General features: G+C 43.1%; 1 protein-coding gene and 1 long non-coding RNA gene across 2 annotated transcripts in view; one reads left to right on the top strand and one right to left on the bottom strand.

Annotated features, from left to right (window-relative positions):
* Galntl6 (polypeptide N-acetylgalactosaminyltransferase like 6) overlaps positions 1–23,078 on the top strand; it is a 1,121,089-nt gene that overhangs the window by 1,094,690 nt on the left and 3,321 nt on the right. The window contains exon 11 of the mRNA XM_032919234.1: positions 8,116–8,265. Within this exon, the coding sequence (XP_032775125.1) occupies positions 8,116–8,265 (150 nt within the window). The remainder of the gene's footprint in view (positions 1–8,115; positions 8,266–23,078) is intronic.
* On the bottom strand, positions 959–22,507 carry LOC116914789. Its single transcript, XR_004389770.1, has 3 exons — positions 22,367–22,507; positions 1,901–2,041; positions 959–1,097 (listed from the first exon to the last, which is right to left on the bottom strand). It is a non-coding gene; the product is annotated as an uncharacterized LOC116914789 (long non-coding RNA).

Consider the following 23,078-nt stretch of genomic DNA (forward strand, 5'->3'; position numbering starts at 1 on the left):
CTCAGGAAGAATCAATAGCTGTTGTCATAGTTACAAAGAAAAACAACTGATAAGTACAGATAAGGCTTCTCCCATCTTTCTTCTCTTTGCAGAAGGAGAAACCCACAGTTGGGGCATCATCCCCTGACAGGGTTTTGAGTTTCTCAGAACAGACCACAACAACTGTCTTAAGAAAATAACAAAAAATATGCAAGTATGTCCCTGTTGGCGTAACTGCATGGGTCTAGCCCTCATGCATCTCTATCGCACACTGACCAGGAATAGGTTCAATTAGAACATTCTTGTGTTTTGGAAAAATTCCGTACCTTACATATAAATTCCACACAAAAGAATATTGACCAAAATAAACTATTGAGCAATGACCCTACCCACTAAAGTTCATAAGAGGTTGTTCAAGTACCCTTCTCTCCTCCCCACTCTCTCTTCCCGCCCCTCCTCCATCCTGAATTACAATTGGAGAACTAGGATGCTGGGAACACAGCAAGTTCAAAACCAGTCAAGGATTAATCTCATCAGATAACATGGACACCCTCTAACCCCACATGCTTGCTGGTCATCTATCCAGTATGTTTTTTAAAGGATGTAGGGCCTTAGAATCAGGCCAACGTGGGCTTCACTTTAACCCATCAGCCTCGTGAAACTGTTCCGATCTTCTAGATCAGAGGTTCTTCATCATTAAATAGGGGCAACAATCCCCCACCTCCCATACAGGATTCTCTTAGGAGAAACGATGCTTGCAATGTAACATTGACACCTACAGTAAGTCAGTGTAGTCACTGTCCTTCTCCTTCCATCACCACACACGTGCCCGCACTCGCAGGTGCACACGCACACATGCACATGCGTGTGCACACATGTCACACTCTCAGGTGTGACATGGCCGTGTTGGTCCATTCCCAGGATAATCCTTAACTTCCGGCTCTTGTGCACGTCAGCATATCCTGAAGTATGGACCAGAAGGTTCTGTGGCTCTCAGATGTGGTGAACTCAGTGGCTTCCTCTTCCTCTGAATCGTCCTATAATCGTTGCTGGGGTGTTGCCAGGCTTCAGAGAAATAGTGTTGGTCAGCACTTCCAATAAGCAGCCCAGACTCCAGCCTGAGAGCAAGCAAGAACGCCCAAGAGTCTATCAGTAAGACTAGAATTTGGAGCACTTAGAAAGAACATTCTCTAAAATTAAGGAGAGATGTCATAAGAAAAAATGTCCCTTCTTGGGCTAAATTCCTATCTTCTTTTCAGCCCAAACAGGAAACAAACTCAGATGGCTTATGGGGATATGTGTCTTTATACCTAAGCCAGGTTTTTCTAAACAGGAAACTTCCAGAATGGGATGTGCTCTGGCCTGAATTTTTTATTTGACAGCTGAAAACGAATACGAACAAACTGAAGTAAACTGCATATTTGTATTGATTGCTTATTTTCCTTAGGCTAACCTGCGGGGGGGAAAAATTATAGCATGTAAATTAAGAAATGGTCACCAGGGGGCAGCACTAGACAAGAAGAAAACAACACAGGAAGGAGAGGAAGGGGAAATCCCTGTAGTTAATACAGCTCTTCACAAAGATTTCGTCTCCGGGGAGCCTAAAGATGGGACTAGGAGGAGATTAGAAGTTGTGGGGAGAAGAGACTTGAATCCTATTTGAAACTGTGTGTCACTGTATACTGGCTTGGTACAGGCAAACTCATTTTGCAGTAATTAACGTAAGGCTTATTCGACACTGTGCTTAAAGATTTGTAAGTTTTAATTCACCCTTTACAATTAGACTTAAGTTCCTGGGTGAGAAATACATCGGACCGTGGAAATGTGATATTCATTTTAATTCCAAAGCTGTTAGAGTGACGAAATGAATGAGTAAACAAACTTGTTACAAAGCAACAAAGAGGGGTCCGCCGAAGCATACCTTTATAAGGAAAACCTTCTGCAGCACACTAGGACTAATCCGGCTCCTGTGCGGGAAGCAGGCATATGATTCATCCTTCCGGGGTCATCTGCTGAGCTGTTTGATATCGCTCTAGCATTGTGTGCTGGCTCCCAGTTTCCTCTAGGGATCAAGGAAGAAAAACAAAAATAGATTCAAATAAGAATGTAAGATCTGGAAGGCACCTCCTCCAGTCCGCATTCTGAGGACAGGGAGGGGCGGAAGAGAGGAGGCGTGCTCTGTCTGGCCTAGTTTAGCTGTTCTCTCCACAGGCCTAGCAGCAGGCACTGGGAGCTCTTGCAGGGAGGAAACTTTGCAGACCTTTCTATCCTGCTGAGGAAGCTGACAGATTTTTCCTCTTTCCAAGGCCTGGAGGGAGACATAGGCAAACAGAAATCCGAGCACATCAATACATGCAGAGAAAGAACGTGGGCCTTTCTTTGGGAATAAACAAGCCCACTGTCAGGACCCCCGCATTCTCACGGGTACAGACTGAAGGAAGAAACCGGTTGTAACTCGGATTCCTGCAAACTACATAACAATGAAATAAAATATAACTTCCCACAGAGAGAAAAAACTGTTTTTCAATTGTCTCCTCAGGATGCCAGATTAAGATAAGTGTATTTGCAGCTCCAAGGTAGAGAGTTTATTTGTATAGTATAATACAATATAATACAATATATAATACAATACAGACCCGGACAATGTTACACCCACCGCATGCATATAAAAGCAAAAAAAAACGGGTCATGATTCAAAAATCTGTATTTTAAAGTATCACTCAAACGAAGAAAAAGGAGAAATTGACATCCATTTACTTTTAAACTAATAATTTGCGTTTTGGTTTTTTTTTTTTTTTTTTTAAATCAAGCTCTTTTGTTAAGAAAAGCTAGATACTCCTAAGAAAACCTAGATATTTCTGGTTAGTAAAAATATGACCCAGGACTGGGAGGCAGACTGTGAATGTCACAGTAAGTTCCAAAATACACACAATAAGTTTCACAATTCAGGCTCATTTCAATTTTGGTGAAAATGTGTCTAACAGGGGATTGGTTTGACATGACTGTTGGCTAAGATAAATGGCGAACGGAAGCATTTCAAAGACATAAGAGAGGAAAAATGTTATTGGAAGGTTCAGAAAAAGAAAGCAATTGGTATAATTTGATGATTTATCGCCTGGGGCCCAGGACTGCAATCACCAGGTAATAATAACAAGAAAAGTGGAGAATACCTTATGAAAATTTCCTTCCAGCAATCAATCTACAGATGTAAGGAAGATCATTACCCTACAATAACAAACCTAGAAACAGGAAGCAAAAGTTCACCCAGATATAATTATGACAATAGATGAAGCCTAAGGACAAATCGGCTGTCATTCAGATATTCTTGGGGCTTAACTGATCCATTTCATGAAAAATAGGCGAGCACGGAATGCACAAAGCCTAGATATTTGAGGCAGGAGTCACAACTGTCCAGTGAAGCTCTGTGCTAGGTGGGGATTTGCAATCCCTTCCATCTTTAGGCTTCTGAGTATATTGAAGCTAGGACATAGATGAGGGGAGCGGGGTACACACTCGACAGTCCCTTGCCACAGGGAGAGACAGTTTCTCTAAGAGTACAGTCCTTGGTAAACCACTCTCTCCAGTCGAAGAATATTTGAGGGAGCAGGAGGGAGAAGGGAATCTAGGAGGAGTTGCAGGAGGGGTGAACATGATAAAAACATTATGTGAAACTCTGGAAGGACTAAGGAGACGAGGGAAGAGGAAATGGAGAAAGAGAAGAGGAAAAGAAAGAGAAAAATGCAGCAGCATATGAGCCAGAAGCAAGGCAGCGAGCCCTGTCCCTCCACAGTCTCATCTCCCACCCCCAAGCTCCTGTCGTCCTCCTCCCTCGACGATGAACGGTAAACTCTAAACCAAAGGAACCCGTTCCTCCCCTAAAGTTAGACGAGTACATGATAAAAATGTTAAGTCTAGTTGGCCTCTTTGATGATTAATTTTCATTTCAACACGACTGCATTTGGAATCACCCAGGAAACACATCTCAGACTGTGGCGGAGTGGCTTTTCCTGAGAGGCTTAGCTGAGGAGGGAAATACTGGGTGAGAAGCCCATGCGTTAGCATGTAGCCATGTAGCCATGTAGCCATGTAGCCATGTAGCCATGTAGCCATGTAGCCATGTAGCCATGTAGCCATGCTGACTGAATGTGAGGCGGTTAGCCACACTGTATCTCATGTCAAGAAGCAGAAAGGGATGAACCCTTGCTATTTTCTTCCCTTTTTCCCCTTTTTATATAGTCTATGGCCCTGGCCCATAGAATGGTACCACCCAAATTCCTGGAGGGTCTTTCCTCACCGGCTAACGCTCCTTTTCTGACTGCAGAGCGGCAACCTGACAGACTCCAGCCTTCTCTACAATAACTGAGTCTTTCCTCCAACGTGAGCCATAATAAATCTTTTCTTCAAAACAAACAAATAAATACACAAACCCCTAAAAACATACACGGAGCAAAAAGACACAAGAGAACCAGGTAAATCAATCAAGACTTCTGGATTCAAACCAGGCGGAGCACATGCGTACAATCTCAGCACTTGGGAAGCTAAGGCAGGCTGTGGAGTTTAAGGTCCGCCTGGGCTACATTGTGAGTTGAAGGCCAGTAGGATCCAGGTTGGTTTTTTGGGTTTTTTTTTGTTTTTGTTTTGTTTTTTCAGAGCTGGGGACCTAACCCAGGGCCTTGCAATTTGCTAGGCAAGCGCTCTACCACTGAACTAAATCCCCAACCCTGGTTTTTTGGGGTTTTTTTTTTGTTTGTTTGTTTGTTTTTGTTTTTGTTTTTGTTTTTGTTTTTTTTTTTGTTTTTTTTTTTTTTTTTTTTTTTAAAAAGAAGACGAACTAATTCTTGGCAGTACCCAGCACACACCATGCACATTGAACTCGGATTTTATCGAGCACCTACACTTACCATCAACTTTTCTGGGTGCTGGGAAGGACATGCTCTCCCATTCAGGAACTCAGTATCTAGTGAGGGATGTGGACACACAGTAGGCAGTCATGATGGATTGAGAAAGAGAAGAGGAAGACACAGCGGCACTCCAGACATGGAGGCCGCGTGGGTGACTGGACCCCTACACTGAACAGTAAAACCACTGTAGGATTGCAGCCTGACAGACAACCTAATTAGACAGGCACCCCAGACAGACCTCTCTGTGGTCTGGGAGGGACAGGAGTGTGGGCAACAGGATCAGGAAGGCTAGCGAGGGTTGGAGACACAGCTCACGGACTGCGCTTTCCTTGCAAGAAAAGGACCGGCCAAAAGACCCAGAGTCCATTTCACACTGGATCTTAGCAAAAAGGCCGAGAAGCGATCAGAGTCCATTTTGTAAGCCAAGTTTGGTGGAGCACACACTTTTTTGGTTTGTTTGTTTTTGTGTGGGGGTGTTTTGTTTTGTTTAAGAATTATTTATTTTATTATATGAGTACACTGTAGCTGTCAGACACACCAGAAGAGGGCATCGGATCCCATTGCAGATGGCTGTGAGCCACCATGTGGTTGCTGGGAATTGAACTCAGGACCTAAGGAAGAGTAGTTGGGAAGAGCAGTCAGTGCCCTTAACCACTGAGCCATCTCTCCAGCCCCTGGCACACACACTTTTAACCCCAGCACTGAGGAAGTGAGCAGCAGAAAAGGTTTCCTAGAGCTCACTGGCTGCCAGCGTGGGCTACGTGACAAGGCAAGCCACCTTGTCTTTAAAACAGAACTGTTCAAGGCCTGAAGAACAATATCCAAGATATTGTTGAACTGACCGCAGAACCATCGTGAGCACGCATGCGCGCGCGTTCGGGAGCCGGAACAAGGGAAAGGAAGCGGGTTGTCGCACTAGTCTAGACAAGAGATGCTGGCCGCGAGGTGAAAATGGGGAAGATGGAACTAATTCCAGAAATGCTGAAGAAACCAGAGTGGCAAGAGGTGGTACAGCAGCGTGTGAGAGGTACTGAGCTCGACCTCCAGCTCCACCAAAGACTAGAGACAGTGGCAAGACTTGACAAGTAGTTAGATGAGGGTAAAGGAGGCAAAAGTTCAAAGACTCCGTGGCTGAGATTGACGACACTACCACCAACTAAAACAAATTAAAGGAGAGCAGGCTATCCAAGCAATGAAGAGTCAGTGAGTGCAGTCTGATACACTGCATTTGAATCATCTAGGAGACAAGCCCTTGGGAAATCCTGCCAGCGGCTAAATACGACATGGTCACTGGGTTTTGAGCATATTAGTGAAAACTGGTCTTGGAGAACTTAAGACCACCAGGACAGAAAAAGGGCAACACCCATGTTGAGGAAAAGGAGCAGACTAGTTGGTTACAAGAAAGGAGCCCAGTCTTTCAAAAGCCACAGATATAGGATATAGCGCATTCCGATTAGAAGAGAGGTCAAGGTCAGGAACAGCTCAAATAGATGCTTCTCCTGTGTGAAGGATCTAAGGGAACTTACAAACCCCTCAGTCCACAGCATGTTAAAAAACAACAACAACAACAACAACAACAACAAAAACCTCCGGAAAAAAGAGATTACACAACTCCTGTTCATGACCCCATCACAAATGCCAAACCTGGTCTGGAGAGATGGCTCTGTGGTACAGAACACAGGCTACTCTTCCAGAGGACCAGGGTTCAATTCCTAGCATTCCTCAGGGATCTGACATCCTCATACAGACATGCATGCAGGCAAAACACCAATGCACATAATAAATAAACAAATTAAATAAACAGATAGATAAATAGATAGATAGATAGATAGATAGATAGATAGATAGATAGATAGATAGATAGATAGATAGATAGATAGATAGATGGGCCTGACCTAACAGCCCTTGTCCTTCATCTGAGCTGGTCTCTAGTCCTGACTTTCAGTAGCACTGCCCACAGATGAACCTTTACTTAGAGAGTCTTGCATGTGTTCAATTTAAAGCATCCCTTTTCGTAATTCAGACCACTTAACCTAGTCCCTCCAACTGTTTCCAGATTCCCACCCCCTAACTGTTCTCTCTTAGCCATCTCTAGAACTGCCCCAGATTCTCCAGGTAGGCTCTGACAGCCCAAGTCTGCGGAGGACCAGGTCAGTGGTGAGTGTGTTGACTGCATATAGCTCTGCACGGTGCTTGCTCTCTGCCAATAAGGCATTGTCCCTGACAGCTGTCTGCCTCCTAGAGTCCTCCTCTGAGAGTTACATAACCTACTGAACCAGAACTGGAAGAAATCCCAAGGCATCTCCATCCAGTCTGTCTTCCCTTTTAATTAAGGACTTTTTCTGATGTACCCTACAAATGAGGCTCGGTCCAAGGAACTCAAGAAAATGTTCTTTCTCAATGGGAATGTTGTTTTTTCATTTAACACATCGTAAGGTTGATTTAGGACACCCTAAGTAGCCCTTGTAATGTAACAGGGTAAGACGGCTAACACAGGTCTGGATCGGAAACAGTGGACGGCACACTGAAGTACTAACTGGAATCCATGGAACTTCTGTGAGAGGTTGAAGGTCAGGGAACTGTAAGTGTAAAACGTATTTATTGGGAGTTACTATCTAACCTGTACCATCTCTATCATCCCACGGAATTGTTCTTACCTACCCAGGAAAATTAATTTGCCTATTCTTTACTTCATTGAGCCCGGCTTTGCTTTAAATTGGATTTTTCAAGGTGCGAGCATCAATCCAGCTCAACTTTAAGCCTTGTCCTTTGGCAGTTAATCTGCTCGTTAGGCTAACGCTGTGGTCCTTGATCCGGGAACATTTTATCTACATGACAAATGCTAAGAGTTTTATTAAAGGCCTGTCTTCTCCCCTCCCTCCTCCTGCTGACCCTCCCTCCTCCTGCTGACCCTCCCTCCTCCTGCTCAGGTCTCATTTCGTCCTTCTCTCTCCTCTCCCTCCACCTTCCAAGCATCTTTCTTTCTCCCTCCCTCCCACCCTTCCTTCTTTCCTTCCCTACTGGCTCCTAACGGAAAACTTCTCATTTGCATTTTTTGCCAGTCAGGGCTCAGGTGCAGTCGCAGCACTTTGAAGCCTGCCCTTTCAGTACCTCCATTGTGCTGAGATCTCCTTCTTCCTCATAGTCACATCGCTAAGGCGTCTCTCCCCGCGCTCAGGAACCTTTCCCCCAGAATGAACTGACTGCAGCTTTCATGCTACTGTTGTTTTGCTAGCTCTTTACTTTTGGGTGGAGAGAAGATATTCGACCTGGTGAGCCTCTGCACACCCGAAAATTCTGCTTGGATGCCATCTCACACAGCAGCCCTGTCACCCTCTACGACTGCCACGGCATGAAAGGCAACCAGCTCTGGGGATACCGGGAGGTAAGCGTTGGCCCTGTGTTCATTCCCAAACTGCCGGGATTTCAGACTGACTGTTAAAACCGTGCTGGCCGGATTCAGTGTCGCCTGGACAGACGTACACACTCAGCTCACACGTGTGACAGAGGCCACTGTGACAGGGAAAGATGCAGCAGGGAGAGCGTGCTTTTACCTCCATTTGTCACGTGTGCCTCTTCCCAAGTAGGGATAATTGAAAAATGACTCTAGAAACTCATGTCACGGGAACTCAATTAGTCAAGACTCAGCTCAACCAACTTGGGGCCACATGGAAATAAGCAAATATTCTTATGCGTAATTCTTAAAACCCCTAACTCACACCACACGTAGAGTAATACATATATTCATTTAATGTATACTCCGGATTTTTGCTTGGCAGCCCTCTGGTTAAAACAATTGCATTAATACATACATACATACATACATACATACATACATACATACACATATGCATATATATTCAGCTAGACATAATTGTAACATTTGGACAAAAAGTGACCCGTATGTAATTTGGCCAAAAAGTCTTCCCTAATATATCAAAGGAAAACTTGTATGGGAAACCTAAAATAAATTAGAAGTGAATACTTAATGATAAAAATAGTTTTAAAACAAATATACTTAATGATAGAAAATAATTTTAGAACAAATACAAACTAGACTCTTGCATATTGAGTTAATTGAGCAATTATATTATTTTTAAGAATTTTCATTCTTGCAGCCCTTCAGACCCATAAGACAGGCGGGTTAACCCAGCCAGGGAGCTGATGCCTTGTGTGTACTGTTCTGAGCTCTGGCACGATCCAGACTTATTCAGGCTATCAGAAAAATGGACCTAGTGCTTGAACCAGAAGTGTGGCTCTCCTGTGATAGGGACCAGCCATTGTGACCCCACATCACAGATGAGAGGACTGAGTTAGCCAAAGCCAGGCTGACTCCATGACAGGTTGTAAACTGGCAGTTTGGGAGACTAGGCCTAAGTTTCTGTTTCCCAGAAATGAGAATGCAGATCCAGTAACCTGTGGTCAGCCTTCCACTGCCTCAGACAGCCAATCCGTGGACACCTTGTCATCTGGCCTGAAGTAAGAATAGGAAGCTGGCATGAATAAGTGACCCCTAGAGATAGAGCTGACCAATCAAGGTAAAAGGGCACACATCCTCCCTGGAACTCCCTAACCGACAATAAAAGCTGGGCCTGTGAGTCCACCAGGGGTCTCCACTCAGCTAAATCAATGCTCTTTGCTTTTGCGTACTGTATGAGTCTGGGGTATCATTCTCTGGCAAATTCCAGACCCTGACGCAGAAAGTGGAGGGTACACAGTAGCTATGAATGTGTTTCCTCATTTACGAAAACTCTGGTTTCTACCTCTCGAGGTGGGCACCACAGAACAGCCCCATTCACAGCAGACGCAGTGGTACCGTTTACCTCACACATCCATAACTCCCTGGGATCCAGAAGAGCTTTGTGAGATCTCCAGCAAAAGCACAGAATACCAGTTGCCCCAGCCTACAAAACAATTTAAACGCAAAGAGCTAATGAGCAGATAATCTCACACACACACAAGGGAAGGGAGTACATGTGAAAACCTATATCATTCGTGTGTGTGTGTGTGTGTGTGTGTGTGTGTGTATGTGAGATTAGTCTCAAACTCTCAATACAATGCTGTCTATGTGTAGGCTTTTATTCTCCAACAGTTATTTTCTGACCTTTCAGATGATATTTTCTGTACACATCAATAAAACACCCGGTCTGCCTCACACACCGGCAGTTTCTAATGAACAGAACATTTCTCATCATAGGACATTTAGAGACTGAGCGATAGACCACTCAATAATATGCACTTAAGCCTCCGAAATGCAGTTGTTTTCATTGGAGTGCTTACAAAAGCTTACAGGAGGGTAAGACCAACCAAGGCATTGTGCACGGAGTTCCTGGGGAAGAAACCCCCGGCTGCAGAGATTTCAAACGGTAACTCATACGGGTGTTAACACTGCACACCTTTCCGGTATCTGAAGAGATTGGTAAAAGACAACTCCTAGCTGTGACTGTGCTCTGGCCAGCTTCTCAGCTCGGAGGCAGCAAGAGGTTACACTCTGAGTATTCATATGGCAAGCAAGGCATTTAGACCCATTCAGGAACATGCTTAAAATGGAAAGTTTCTGAAATATCTCGTCTTGGTGGATGAGTCAGGCCTATGTAACACACCTGTTTTTGGAAAATTTGAGGGCTACTCAACACCTAAAGGAAAAATATTCCAACACAGAGCTCTCTGGAAGACTGCCTTGGATTTCAGTCGCACGCCTTGGCCTCGGGCAAATGGGGTGGTCTACCAGTTCACTAATCGGCTGGGGCTGCTGCAGACTGCTCTCTTTTTGTCATCATATTTTAAATTTGGTGTTTATGAATATTTATGAATCAGCCCAAAGGGCCATCTCCTGAGCTCCTAAGCATCAACTCTGACTGTTAAGGAAGAGGCAGCCTCGAGCAAGTGAGTCACACCCATCTGCCGAGTCCCCGGAGCCACACAGGCGCTACTGCAGAGTGCACACAGGAAGGTGCTAAGGTGATGCCCGCAGAATCGTGGCCAAGCGGCATTCAAACTCAGATGAATCCAGCTTCAAAGTCTTCACTCACTGCTCTGCTGGGCTCTTAAGAAACAAGATCAATATCTCCCAGGAGACATCCCCAGTGTTTGCTGGATTTAGTCCAACAGACTACAGCTAATCTTCTCCAGCTACGTGGAGATTTCGTGGAGAAGGAAGTTGGCCAGTATCTCCCTCATTCAAACAGGTCAACCTTGTGGTCAGGCACCACTTCCTGGTCCATTAGCAACAATTAGCTCGCAGCTATTCTTAGATGTGTCTTTTTAAAACCCCAGAGGAGAAGGGCATCCCTATTTTATGCTATTTTAACTGTGGTTGTACAACTGTGTCCCAGAATAGCAGGTGTCCTGTGTGAGAGGAACCCTTACCTGGTTCTCCTTTGCCACCAGAGGGACCCCTATTACAAGAACAGCAACCTCAGTAAAAGTATTTACGCCATTGTTCAATAAGAAACTCATTTCTCCTCCTCAGTCCCCACATCTACTCAGTCGTTACAACTTGTTATTCCCTTTGCCCTAACGCTGTCTTCAAAACACACACACACACACACACACACACACACACACACACACACACACACACACACACTGTCATTGCTATAGCTCCTGCCCTGGCTGCAAGCCATCTCATAAAAGGATCTCCCTGCCCTTCCCACACTGAACCTTGTTTTACAATGCCACGCCGTTTCTCATTGAGTAAAAGATAAGCTCCTTTCACCTCCCAGTGTTTGTCCCAACCCTTCAGAGTCTGGACAACATAGTTGTCAGGCCTTAGACTCAGTCATACTTAAAATAGTCTAGCCAGCCTGGTTGTACACAACTATAATCCCAATACTCAAGAGGCAGAGACTGCAGGATTGCTACCAGTGCAAGGCCACCCTGGCCTGAACAGCGTGCCCCAGACTACGCACTGTGATTGAGGGCTACGAGGTGAGAGCCTGTCTCAAAACAAGAAAGAACAAGGTTATTCCGCCATCATTTTCAATTTGTTACTACTATAGCAGGTATAATAACTAACTAGTAAGCCACGTAGATCCTGTAGGCAGATGTCTGCTGTATGACCAAATCTCCATCTGTGTGGGTGACAAATGACCTCTTTACACTGTTAACAGTCTCAAAGTGTAAGCAGACGCCAAACGTCACCGAAGCAATCTCTGCTACTCTGTAACATTACCTGCTGTTATCCTTGCCAAATTTAAAGCTGCCTCCCATACTCCTTTTATGTAAACACTGTACTGGATGGCCCACAGCATATACCTTAATTTAAGAATCCCAGAATATGTAACCTAAATCAAGAATTCTGAGCACAAGCCATTTTCATGAGAGGTGGTTGAAAAAAAAAAAACCCAACGAAAATTTATAAATACAAGTACACGTACACGCTCGTGTGAGTGTGTGTGTGTATGTGTGTGTGTGTGTGTGTGTGTGTGTGTGTTGCTAAAGATTCCACCATCTCACCAAATAACCAAATAGAAAACAACACCAACACTCCCATCACTCCCTAAACTTTCCATCGGCCCAGCTGGGGTGACAGAACACAGCTATGATCCTAGGAGGAGGCAGAAGCAGCAGAATTGTCATTGTTTTTTTGTTTTTTTTTTTGTTTTTGTTTTTTTTGGTGGGTGGTTTTGTGGGTTTTGTTTTGCTTTTGGTTATTTTTAATTGTTGTTGTTTGCTATTTTGGCTGCAGTTTTTCAAGATAGGGTTTTTCTGTGTAGCCCTGACTTTCCTGGAACTCACTCTATAGACCAGGCTGGCCTCGAACTCACAGATCTGCCTGCTACTGTCTCCCAAGTGCTGGGATGAAAGGTGTGCACCACACTGCTATGACTGCCGTAAGTTTAAGATCAGCCTATATTGAAAGTTCCAAGTTAGCCAGCCAAAGGGGAAGACTGGTCGAAAGAGGTGGGGAGATGTGTGGGAGTAGAAGGGGGGGGGGACCTGCAGGAAAGGAGAAAAGGGAGGAGAGAGGGGAGGATTCAGAGGAGGAGGGAGGGAGGGGAGGATGGAGGGGAGGCCAGACAGGATAGAGAGAAACTTTCCCTGAGGGACTGGATATAAAAGATGTGGACCGTAATCACCTCTATTCATTCTTGTACAGCATCTCATATTTAGTGTAATTAGATAGACTAAAGAAATTTAAAGGCATCAAGATTAGAGAGGAAGAGGATAAATGGACTATTCACAGATGATGCATTTGAAAATCCAAAAGACTGGGCAACTGAACTACTAAAATGAAATTAGAACATTCGGCATGGTTTCAGCCTGATGAGGACAATAGGCTATGCTTGAGCAACAAAAACTAGAAACTGAAATTAAGGACCCATTCAATATAGTTGCTATAAAACACCTAGGATAACTTGTCAGCTCCAGTCTGGGGGTGGGGAGATGTGCAAGGCCACCACAGAAAGTTACAGAAGAGGGCTGAGCCTGTAGTCAGTGGTAAAGTTCTTGCCTGGCGTTTGTGACAGGAAACTCTGGTTACAGGCTAAAGCACAGTGTGGGCTGAATAATAGAGAGTAATACTGTGAAGATAAGACTTCAAGTCGGAATATACGTTTAATGTAAGCCAATCAAAGTGTAGCAGAGTCATACCCGAAAACTAAGAGATTCTAAAACTGAAATGAAACAGCAAAGCTGGCCAAGGAAATCTGGAAGCAGGGGCAAGTAGAAGTAAACAAACAGTTACCAACACAAAACATGTATTAGTCAGTACTCGGAAAGCTCACTAAGGCTCTCTAGATGCTGAGGTCTGGAGATTTCTGAACTCTCCCAAGGGGTTCTATTAGGGAGTTAGAAGACTCAATTTTCCAGCTCAAGTCTTACCCACTTCCTTCAACCTGTGCCTGCCTCCTGCTTTCTTGGTAATTGTACTTTGGTGTGGACCCAGCATCCCTTCTCTGTAACTTAAACACTGATCGAGTGTGATCAGCCACTCATCACTCTGTAATTACCCAAGGTCAGAAGCCTTTTACCACCCTTTCCTTCATCCCTCTTTGACATTTTTGAAACAATGCCTCATGTAGCCCAGGCTAACCTCAAATTCTCCATGTAACCATGGATGACCCACATCTCTCAGTCCTTGTATCTTCATCTCCAAGTGCTGGGCCACCTGGCCTGATCCACATGTCTTGCTCCTTTCTCTCACATACCTTATGTCTTCCCCAGTCTCCAATAGAGAAGTTTATAAATAAATAGTCACTGAGTGACTTAAAGGTCCAATGGTTCAGTTACGGATACAGCACCCTCTCCACCATGAAGCACTGCTGTACTAGATAAAACTAACATATTTCTTTGTTGCAAATACCCCTCCTCCCCCAGTGACTGGACAGGAAATTTATAGCTTCTCTCTATGATGTCCTTAAACTTTAATTTCCATTTTAAAAAGACTTTTAAGTTTCATTAAACATGGAACCTAGATAAGAATGTATCTATCAAGTCAAACTGATATCTAGATAGTCAGCCCATTAGTTTAAAGTGAGTGGTGGGTGAAATTCTTGGCATGTATCAACATTTGACTATTTGTTTTAACTTCTAGGCTTGGTTTTGTTCTCTACATCATAAAATCGAACTAGTTGATGTGGTCCAGGGATGTCAGATAGGAGGTCATGGGGGTGCTATTTTAAGGAGTTCTTTTTAGATAGTGACTTAGGGCCCCAGATGAATATAGCGCTCCCAAATAAGTTAACAGACAAGGAAGGCAGTTTTACCCTGACTCTGATTTATGGAGCATTTTCAATATCCTAAAATGTATGGTCATCACTGAACGGTCTTCCAGATCAGCCCCTTCATTTCTAACTGTCCCCGTTGTTGTAAAGCTCTTTCCTGGCTGGTAGTACTCTAGTGATTAAGCTTAATCCATTTTGCTCAAGACAAATTAAAATATTTGATAATGTTTGCCTGGTTGTTAGTCTTTACTTCTGATGTGATCACTCAGTTTCCAGATTCTTCCTAGCCATCCCATCTAGAGCAGCATCACCCTGTGGGTCACAGCTCCTTTGTGGGTTGACAACCCTTTCCCAGGGGCCACCTAAGGCGACCAGAAAATGTTTATTTTCATTGTGATTCATAACAGAAGCAAAATCACACTCAATGAAAACAATTTTATGGTTGGAGGTCAGCACAACATGAGGAACTGTATGAAAGAGTTAGAGCATTAGGAAGGCTGAGAAGCACTGCTTTAGAGAGTCCTGGATAATAGCGTACCAGCCAGAAAAGAGCAGAAAACTACAAGTCTGCTTTGACCATGGAAACAGAGTGGGTGACTGGTTCACCCTTTGTTTAAGCATCTATCATCTTTTGCTATAACCAGTGTTAACTTAGCCTGAGTTGATTTTCTCACTTAATCCACACACTTGGCTATTTAATTCACTCTTAACATTTAAAAGAATAATAATAACCTTTCTCTTTGCTACCTTACATCTCTCTCATCTTCTATCTGTATAATTCATCATTTGTACTTGTGTAGCTAGCCATTTGGTTCTGTTGAATCCTATCTCATGGGCTGGGAGTTAGCTTAATAATAGAGCAGTTTCTTATAATGTACAGGCCCCAAGTTCATTAGCAGCATACCCCAAAAGTAGAAATAAAAATTCTGAAATTCAAATTTTACCCCAATTTGATTTTGATTCTTTGACCCAACTTGATAGCAATTGAATTGAATTGAATACTGTTTTCCCATTTCCAGTTGAATCAACACACATGCAATGCCTTCATCAGAGTTCATTGAGCCCAAGGCCCAAATTCACTAACTGAGCCCTATCATAAATCCTAAGTGTCACTGAGTAATTGATGAGCACTGTTTGAAGGGATTTCCTTAACAAGATACAAATTTGCCTAATACTGATGATATCACCTGGGTCACTGTCCTCCAGCTTCTCGTACAAAAAACAAAGACTTTCAAACCATTTGTCAAAAAGCAGATGCACAGTGTCTGCCACAGCCACTTCTGTGCAACAGAGTGAACGGACTCCAATGACGGAATCACTGGACCCTAAGAAGCCTTTGGCTCCAAATGACAACCTAGCTATCTTATCAGAACAGGGCAAGTCTAACTGCCAGAAGGGCCATCCTTTCACTAAGCAGCGAGGCTCTGTTGTCCTGAGAACACAACATCCACTAGTATACCCTGTGCCAGCAGGAAGTGGCAGTGTAGAGAGGTGTAACTATTTTCAGCAATCAATCTGGTAGGAGGAGGATTAGCCACAGGGAAACATATATTTACTCGACTGGTGCTCTCACGCAGAAATCGGTTTTAGAAGCACTCTACTTAAGCTTTTACTCAAAGCTGAAGGCAAATCCTGCTCATCCGAAAGGACCTTGGAGAACAGGCTAAGGGTTGTTCTCAAAGCAGGGAAGAGAACCTTTCAAGTAGCTCCATCATTCTCTTGTGGGTTTTGCCTGCCTGAAGCCAGTTGGCTGACACAGTGTTCTGATGCTCCATTTCAGCTTAACAACAAACCCATTGCTTAATATTTCCCTAATGTGTTTAACTGCCACACTGCATTACTCTGAACTACAAAGACACTATCAGACTATCCGCTTACATAAGGCTGAGGCTAGTGCTTGTCAGGATCTAGATAACCAATTGGAAACAGATCTGGGTGCTAGGAGCTCTGGAGACTCATGATATTGTTAATGAGGACACCCCTTCCTGTCTGAACAGACATGGAGACGGAGCCAGACTGCTAGTTGCCTCAGCCAAAAAGAGAGATGCAGTTCTACTTAAGACATTAAGGACACAAGCTCAGAGTCCTGGGGTTCAGGAGCTACCATTTGAGTCATGAGCTCCACCGTGCATCTTGGTTCTGGAGTTGAAAGCTTCCTCTGTTATCTCTATTTTCTTGTTACAAAATGAAAATAATAGTATTTACCTTCAATAGTTATTTCAATAATTAAATAAAAATTCATTGCACTTAGAGTGTGGCACAGAAGACTTGGGTTAATGTGAGCTATTATTATATCTTCTGACCTGATTTTAAGATCCCAAATTGGTGTAGAGAGAAACACATTGCCTAAGTAGTTGTACTTCTATACCATACATTTCTGTACTATTTCCCCTATTCACAGGTAGAATAGTAGAAGAGGAATTTCACAAAAGCACTGGTGTGTCTATACTTTATTCCTGGGAACCAAAAGACATGTGGCACACAGTAGGGCTTAAGTCATATTTGCTGAGTGCATTCCTGTTTTTCCACACTTATAAGAGGTGGTTAAGAGAGGAGAAATGAGGAGATCTGGACAGAGCAGTTATCACCATATGACTCACAGGTATGCAGGAAGCAAAGGTGTCATGTTCAGGAGACTCTTGACAGACTGAGAGGACGTAAGAGATATGGACAGAAGTAAAGAGGTCTGGAACAATATTTCCCTACATGAAGATCTTTGAGTTCAGAAGTAATACACATATACATACATACGTACGTACGTACATACATACATACATACATACATACATACATACATACATACGGTTCAAAGTATGCATTGTCTACTTTTATGTCAACTTGATACAAGCTAGAGTTATCAGGGAGGAGGGAGCTTCAGTTGAGAAAATGCCTCTATAAGATAGCCTGTAGGGCATTTCAAATTAGATTAATGGGGGAGGCTATTGTGGGTGGTGCCATCCCTCGGTTGATGGTCCTAAGTTCTATAAGAAATCAGGCTGAACAAGCCATGAAGACCAAAGCAGTAAGCAGCACCCTTCCATGGCTTCTGCATCTTCTCCTGCCTCTAGGTGCCTACCCTGCTGGAGTTCCTGTCCTGACTTTCTTTGATGTTGAACTATGATGTAGAACCATAAGCTGAACAAACCCTTTCCTCCCCATGTTGCTTTAGTCAGCAATTAAAACTTAAATGAAAGGGCTGGAGAGATGGCTCAGAGGTTAAAAGCACTGACTGCTTCTCTTCTAGAGGTCCTGAGTTCAATTCCCAGCAACCACATGGTGGCTCACAACCATCTGTAATGGTGCCAGATGCCCTCTTGCAGTGTGTCTGAAGACAGCGACAGTGTACTCATATGCATAAAATAAATCTTTTAAAAAAGGCCCCTAAAACCTAAATGAAGACACTGCATAATATGACATAAAGCACCGAGCACTACACAGGCCAGAGGCAATGGGAAGGCTTCTCTGAATGATGTTTGAGAGAAAACCAAAAGAATGAGTAGAAATTAGACAATGATAAAAGTGGTACAGAAAGAGATTTTATATATAATACATTATATATACATTAATGAATCAGTTTCTCCCATACCTTGAGATAGGCAAAATCTTGGCTTTCTACAAAGAAGAAAGAAAAGCTGCCTGAAAAGTATACCATTAAGGAACACGATGAACTATGAGGCCAGATATCTGTGCAGTGGCAGAACTGTACAGGACAATACAAGTCCAACTATGAATTTAGTTAAGTAAGAAATCATTCACTTAGCATCGGAGAGTAGGGACCCAACACACTGGAATTTTCTGGCTGGAGAAGCTGAGGATATGCCTTGCACACCCTATGCATAGGGGGTGAATACAGTATGAGAGAGAGGACCAGCCAAGAAGCAGCTATAGCCAGCATGTCTCAGCACATACACTACGAACACTCAAAGGCTTCATTTCTCGGAGGCCAAATAAATCAATAATGCATGAGACCAACATCTGTGAGAAGTCTGACCTACCAAGGAAAAAGTCTAAAAACATCTGTTTAGAAGTTATTTATATTTTCTCAGAAGCTATCAGTAAAACTAAGAACTGATTTCTCTCCCTTCAAGAACTCAAAAGATGGTCATGTATCATCAATCTTAGTTATCTCTGCAACCTTGCAAAGGCAACAATGCAGATCTTATAATTTTATATCTTGTTCCTCCCTCCTTTCTATAGAACTCACTTTAAAGATTAAAAGGAAATGAATATCTGACAACCTAAATAAACAACAAAAATCATTGCCAGGGACAACCCCAAATTAAAAATTCATGCTGTAGTGCCTTCATTCTCTCCATATCAGACACTAGAGCATTGACTCTAAAGGAGTTCTCTCTTATAAAAGTATCCACTTTCAACATATGAACATATGTTGATCTAAAATTCATGTTTTCAAAACACACACACACACACACACACACACACACACACATGCTACCCTGCTATCTTGTCTAACCGATTGCTTATTGTATATGGACACATTCACATCTTTCTGGACATCCTACAGACATCTCCAGCTTTAATATATCTAAAACAGAAAGCAGATCATTCGCATTCCTAGTCAGGTTCATCTTTTACTTTCCCAGTTCAGAATTGCTTTTGCTTCAGTCTTTCACCTCCTCCCTCTATCACAACCCCCACAGCCCATTAATTATAACACTATGTGCATTCAACTTCTCAAATACCGGAAATAACCTTCAGATCATGGCCCTGGTTACCCCCAGCTTGCCTCTGTATCAGCTCAAACGTAGATTCTTGATGAAGCCTCTGTTTTCTCCTGCTGTAACCCAATGCCTTCCTCCTTGATATCCTGAGTTCAAATCCTCCAGTGACTACTCCCCAGTGCCTACATCTTAGAATTGCCAATGTCTTCATGGCTGCCTCTCAGACCTAGCCATCTAAAGCCTATACAATGTTCCCTGTGTTCTGGTGATGCCAAAGAATTTCTGGGCACTATAACTTGATCTAGCTAGCACTCCACCACTTCTTCTACCACCTCTGTCATTCTGGTTCCCTTATACTATCGACCCATGAAGGTGTGCTTAGTAAGTCTACTCTGGCTGTCACTTCCTCTGGACGTTGCTTCCCTTGGGCACTTGCATGGAGAATTCTCTTTCTTTCTGCTTCCTGCTCAACTCAGGCTCTCCTGATTTTCCTGTGTTTATGTAATATCATATTTATTATCTTCATTATTTGTTGTCTACACCCCTCCATATAAAATTTAAGACTATAACGTAAGTCCCGAAACTTTGAAGTGGTTAGAGAAGAGTACAGAGAAAACACTTAACAACTTAGGCATAGGCAGTGGACTAGGACTACAATAACCCCGAACACAGCAAGAGCTGCTACTGATGGATTGCACCAAGTTAGAAAGCTTCTGCACAGTAAAGGAAACAATTGTCAGAGTAAAGAGACATGCTACAAAATGAGAGAAAATCTGCTAGTTATTCATGTATGAAAGATTAATATCTGCAAAAGATAAAGAACTCAAGAAGTAAAACACCAAAAAGGCAAATTATAATCAAATCAATAAACAGGCAAATTAACTCAACAGATTCTTCTCAAAGTACAAATCCCAATAAATTTACAAAATAATGTTCATAAATGATGATCCTCAGCCACCAGAGAAATGCAAATCAGAACTTCACTGAGATTCTCTCTCATCCAAGTCAACATGACTATCATCCACAAAACAAATGCTTGAGAGGACAAAGACAACAACTTAATACTGTTGGTTGGAATGCAAATTAGCCAATCTACTGTGAAAATACATATGGAGGGTCCTAATAAAACTAAAACTGTGGCGCTGGAGAGATGGCTCAGTGGTTAAGAGCACTCACAGCTCTTCCAGAGGTCCTGAGTTCAATTCCCAAAAACACATGGTGTCTCACAACCATCTGTAATGAGATCTGATGCCTTCTTCTGATATGTCTGATAAGAGCAACAGTGTACTCACATACATAAAATAAATAAATCTTTTTAAAAACACCTAAAAATGTAACTACTACATTATCAAGTGGTATTGCTCTGGTTATATACCCAAAGGGTATTAAGTCAGCATATCACCATGTTTACTGTGGTCCTCTCCACAGTAGCCAAGAAATAGAATCAGCCTAAGTGCCTGCCAAAAGATGGAAAGAAGATGTGCTGTAGATAAATGATTAATAGATATATGGATGGATGGATAGATAGATAGATAGATGGATAGATAGATAGATAGATAGATAGATAGATAGATAGATAGATAGATAGATAGATGATAAAAACTTAGATGGTGGATGTGAGTTGCCCTGAAGCTGTTTGTATTTAATGCTAATTATGCTTCCCCAAGAGGGGCTGCCTAGGATGAGGAGTGAATCATGTATTCAGGTGACTTCATCAGAACTTTCTCCCCATTTTAACTTGTAAAATAAAGGCAAGAGTTGGTGATTGGACAGGGGAAGGGAAGGTGGAGAGGAAGGTGAAGAGTTGGAGGGGGGGGAAGAGAAGAGGAGAGGAAGAGGAGGTGGAAGGAAGATGGCGCTGAAGCACATGGCCTGGAGAAACCACAAGTTATAAGGAGCTGGGGAATAGAGTAGTGTAATGGTAGATCTGCCCAATCAAGGCACACAGCTTGCATTCATATTAATTGAGTTGTGTTTTCTTTGCAAGGGCTTATTTGGGTTGGAGAATTTACCCCAACAAGTGAAGTCTCTGGCAAACAGAATATGCCCATTAATTTTTTAAATAAACCAAATGCATAGATGTGTTATTTAATATTCACCATCATTTACATTACACTTCACTGACATTTTTCTGCTTCAAACACCTATTATGCACCTATTGATCTTCTCTTTCTGTTGGGTTAGAAGATACAATTTAGGTTATCTTTCTATGAATGTCTCTTCCCTGACAATAACCAAAATATAAAGGGCACTTTATAAATATCTGTTGAACTTAATCAGCCTGTCTGAATAATGGATTCAGAAGACCCACCTACCTGATTATTCTCTCTTCTGGAAAGCCCCAAACCTGAATGGATAGTAATTTCTCAAGCTAAAGATGAAGATCAGCCAAAACTCTGACTGTAGTTTCCAGACAACCTGACTTGATAGCCATTGGTTCCCTTTGTCTCCTAAATCCTTTCGTTTTCCGTGGGAGGTACTGTTGTACAACGTGGGTAAGCGATTGAGTCAGGATACTTTATAAAGCTTTATTTCACCACGATTTCAGAAAAGGCTCCAACCAGATGGTTAGTACATTCTGATTTTTAGAGCTGGGGACGCTTTCTGACTAAAAATAAATTAGGGGAAGGGGAAGCTATTGCACAATTCCTTGTATGTGAGACACTGAGCCAGCAATTCTACATTTCCTCCTCCGTAAGGGACTCGGGTACAACCATCTACATTCCCAAGTAAGTGAACTAAGGTGCATAGAACTTAGTACCTTCTCCAAAGGCAAACAGTGATCCAGTGGCTGACTAGAACTCATCCAGCTCCCTGTACAGCCACAAATCTCAGGCCTTTCCCCTGGACCGGGCTGCCTCTCCAGGTGTAGCACATTGTGTTTCCCGGGTCTTCTTCCTGTGATATATGCATGCACATGTCCCTTTATGTCTTTGGTATCCGGGTCTCTCATGACCCCAAGCCCAGGCTTGAATGTTTCGTACAGCTCATTCATTCTTGTAAATCTCAGACTCTATGTGAATAGGAAAGAATAGGACAGATGTGAGAACACACAAGGTATCACACAAAGGCCACTCAAGTCTATAGCCTGCCTCGAAGTAGTGTGGCTTTCAGTGAACTATACAAACAGTCCTACCCTTGCTTGTCTGCATGCACTGATTGATTTGAAGGGCCGTTCAGGAATCCTTAGACACCCTCCTGCCCAACGATATCATAGACAAAGCGATGTAAGGTGACATTGAACAGCCAAGGCTATGCCATTCCTTTTGTCAGCACTGGATCTAGAGCAAAAGCAAAGACGGAACAGCAATCATCACTTACAGAAGACTGTCATGGACATCACACTTTCCAAATACTCCCAAGTCTATTCCACGTTCTCTTAACCGCCATGACTGATGGGATGAAGGGCAGAGGAGAAGAGGGTTGTCACGGTAGGAAAAACATATCCAGAGGATGATTACTCACTCCACTGACTTAATCTCGGCTAGCAGACACATCGATAAAAACATTCAGTAACCCAAAAGTCTGGCCCAGGAGAAGCCTGTAGATGGCAGTTATGGGCCCCCTGCAAGGTCAAAAGGGACAGAGGTATAGTCTGCTAAAGGCTGAAAGTGTTCCCAGAAGCATCATCTCTGTGGCCTTGCTGGGCACTCCAAAGACAAGGGTGAACTGAGTTCAGTCTGTAGCCAGAGAGCAATCAGTTGATCTACTGGATATTAGGAAGGCCCTGTCATTTGTCTCTGTCAAGGGTGAACTTTGGAACAAAGTGCTCATTCTGTTTTGTGACAGGGAAAGAATTTGGGGTGCAACTATTTCACCCTCTTGATGAAGATAGATACAAATCGTTC

This window comes from Rattus rattus, chromosome 13 (genome assembly GCF_011064425.1).
Source record: "Rattus rattus isolate New Zealand chromosome 13, Rrattus_CSIRO_v1, whole genome shotgun sequence".
Taxonomy (NCBI): Eukaryota; Metazoa; Chordata; class Mammalia; order Rodentia; family Muridae; genus Rattus; species Rattus rattus.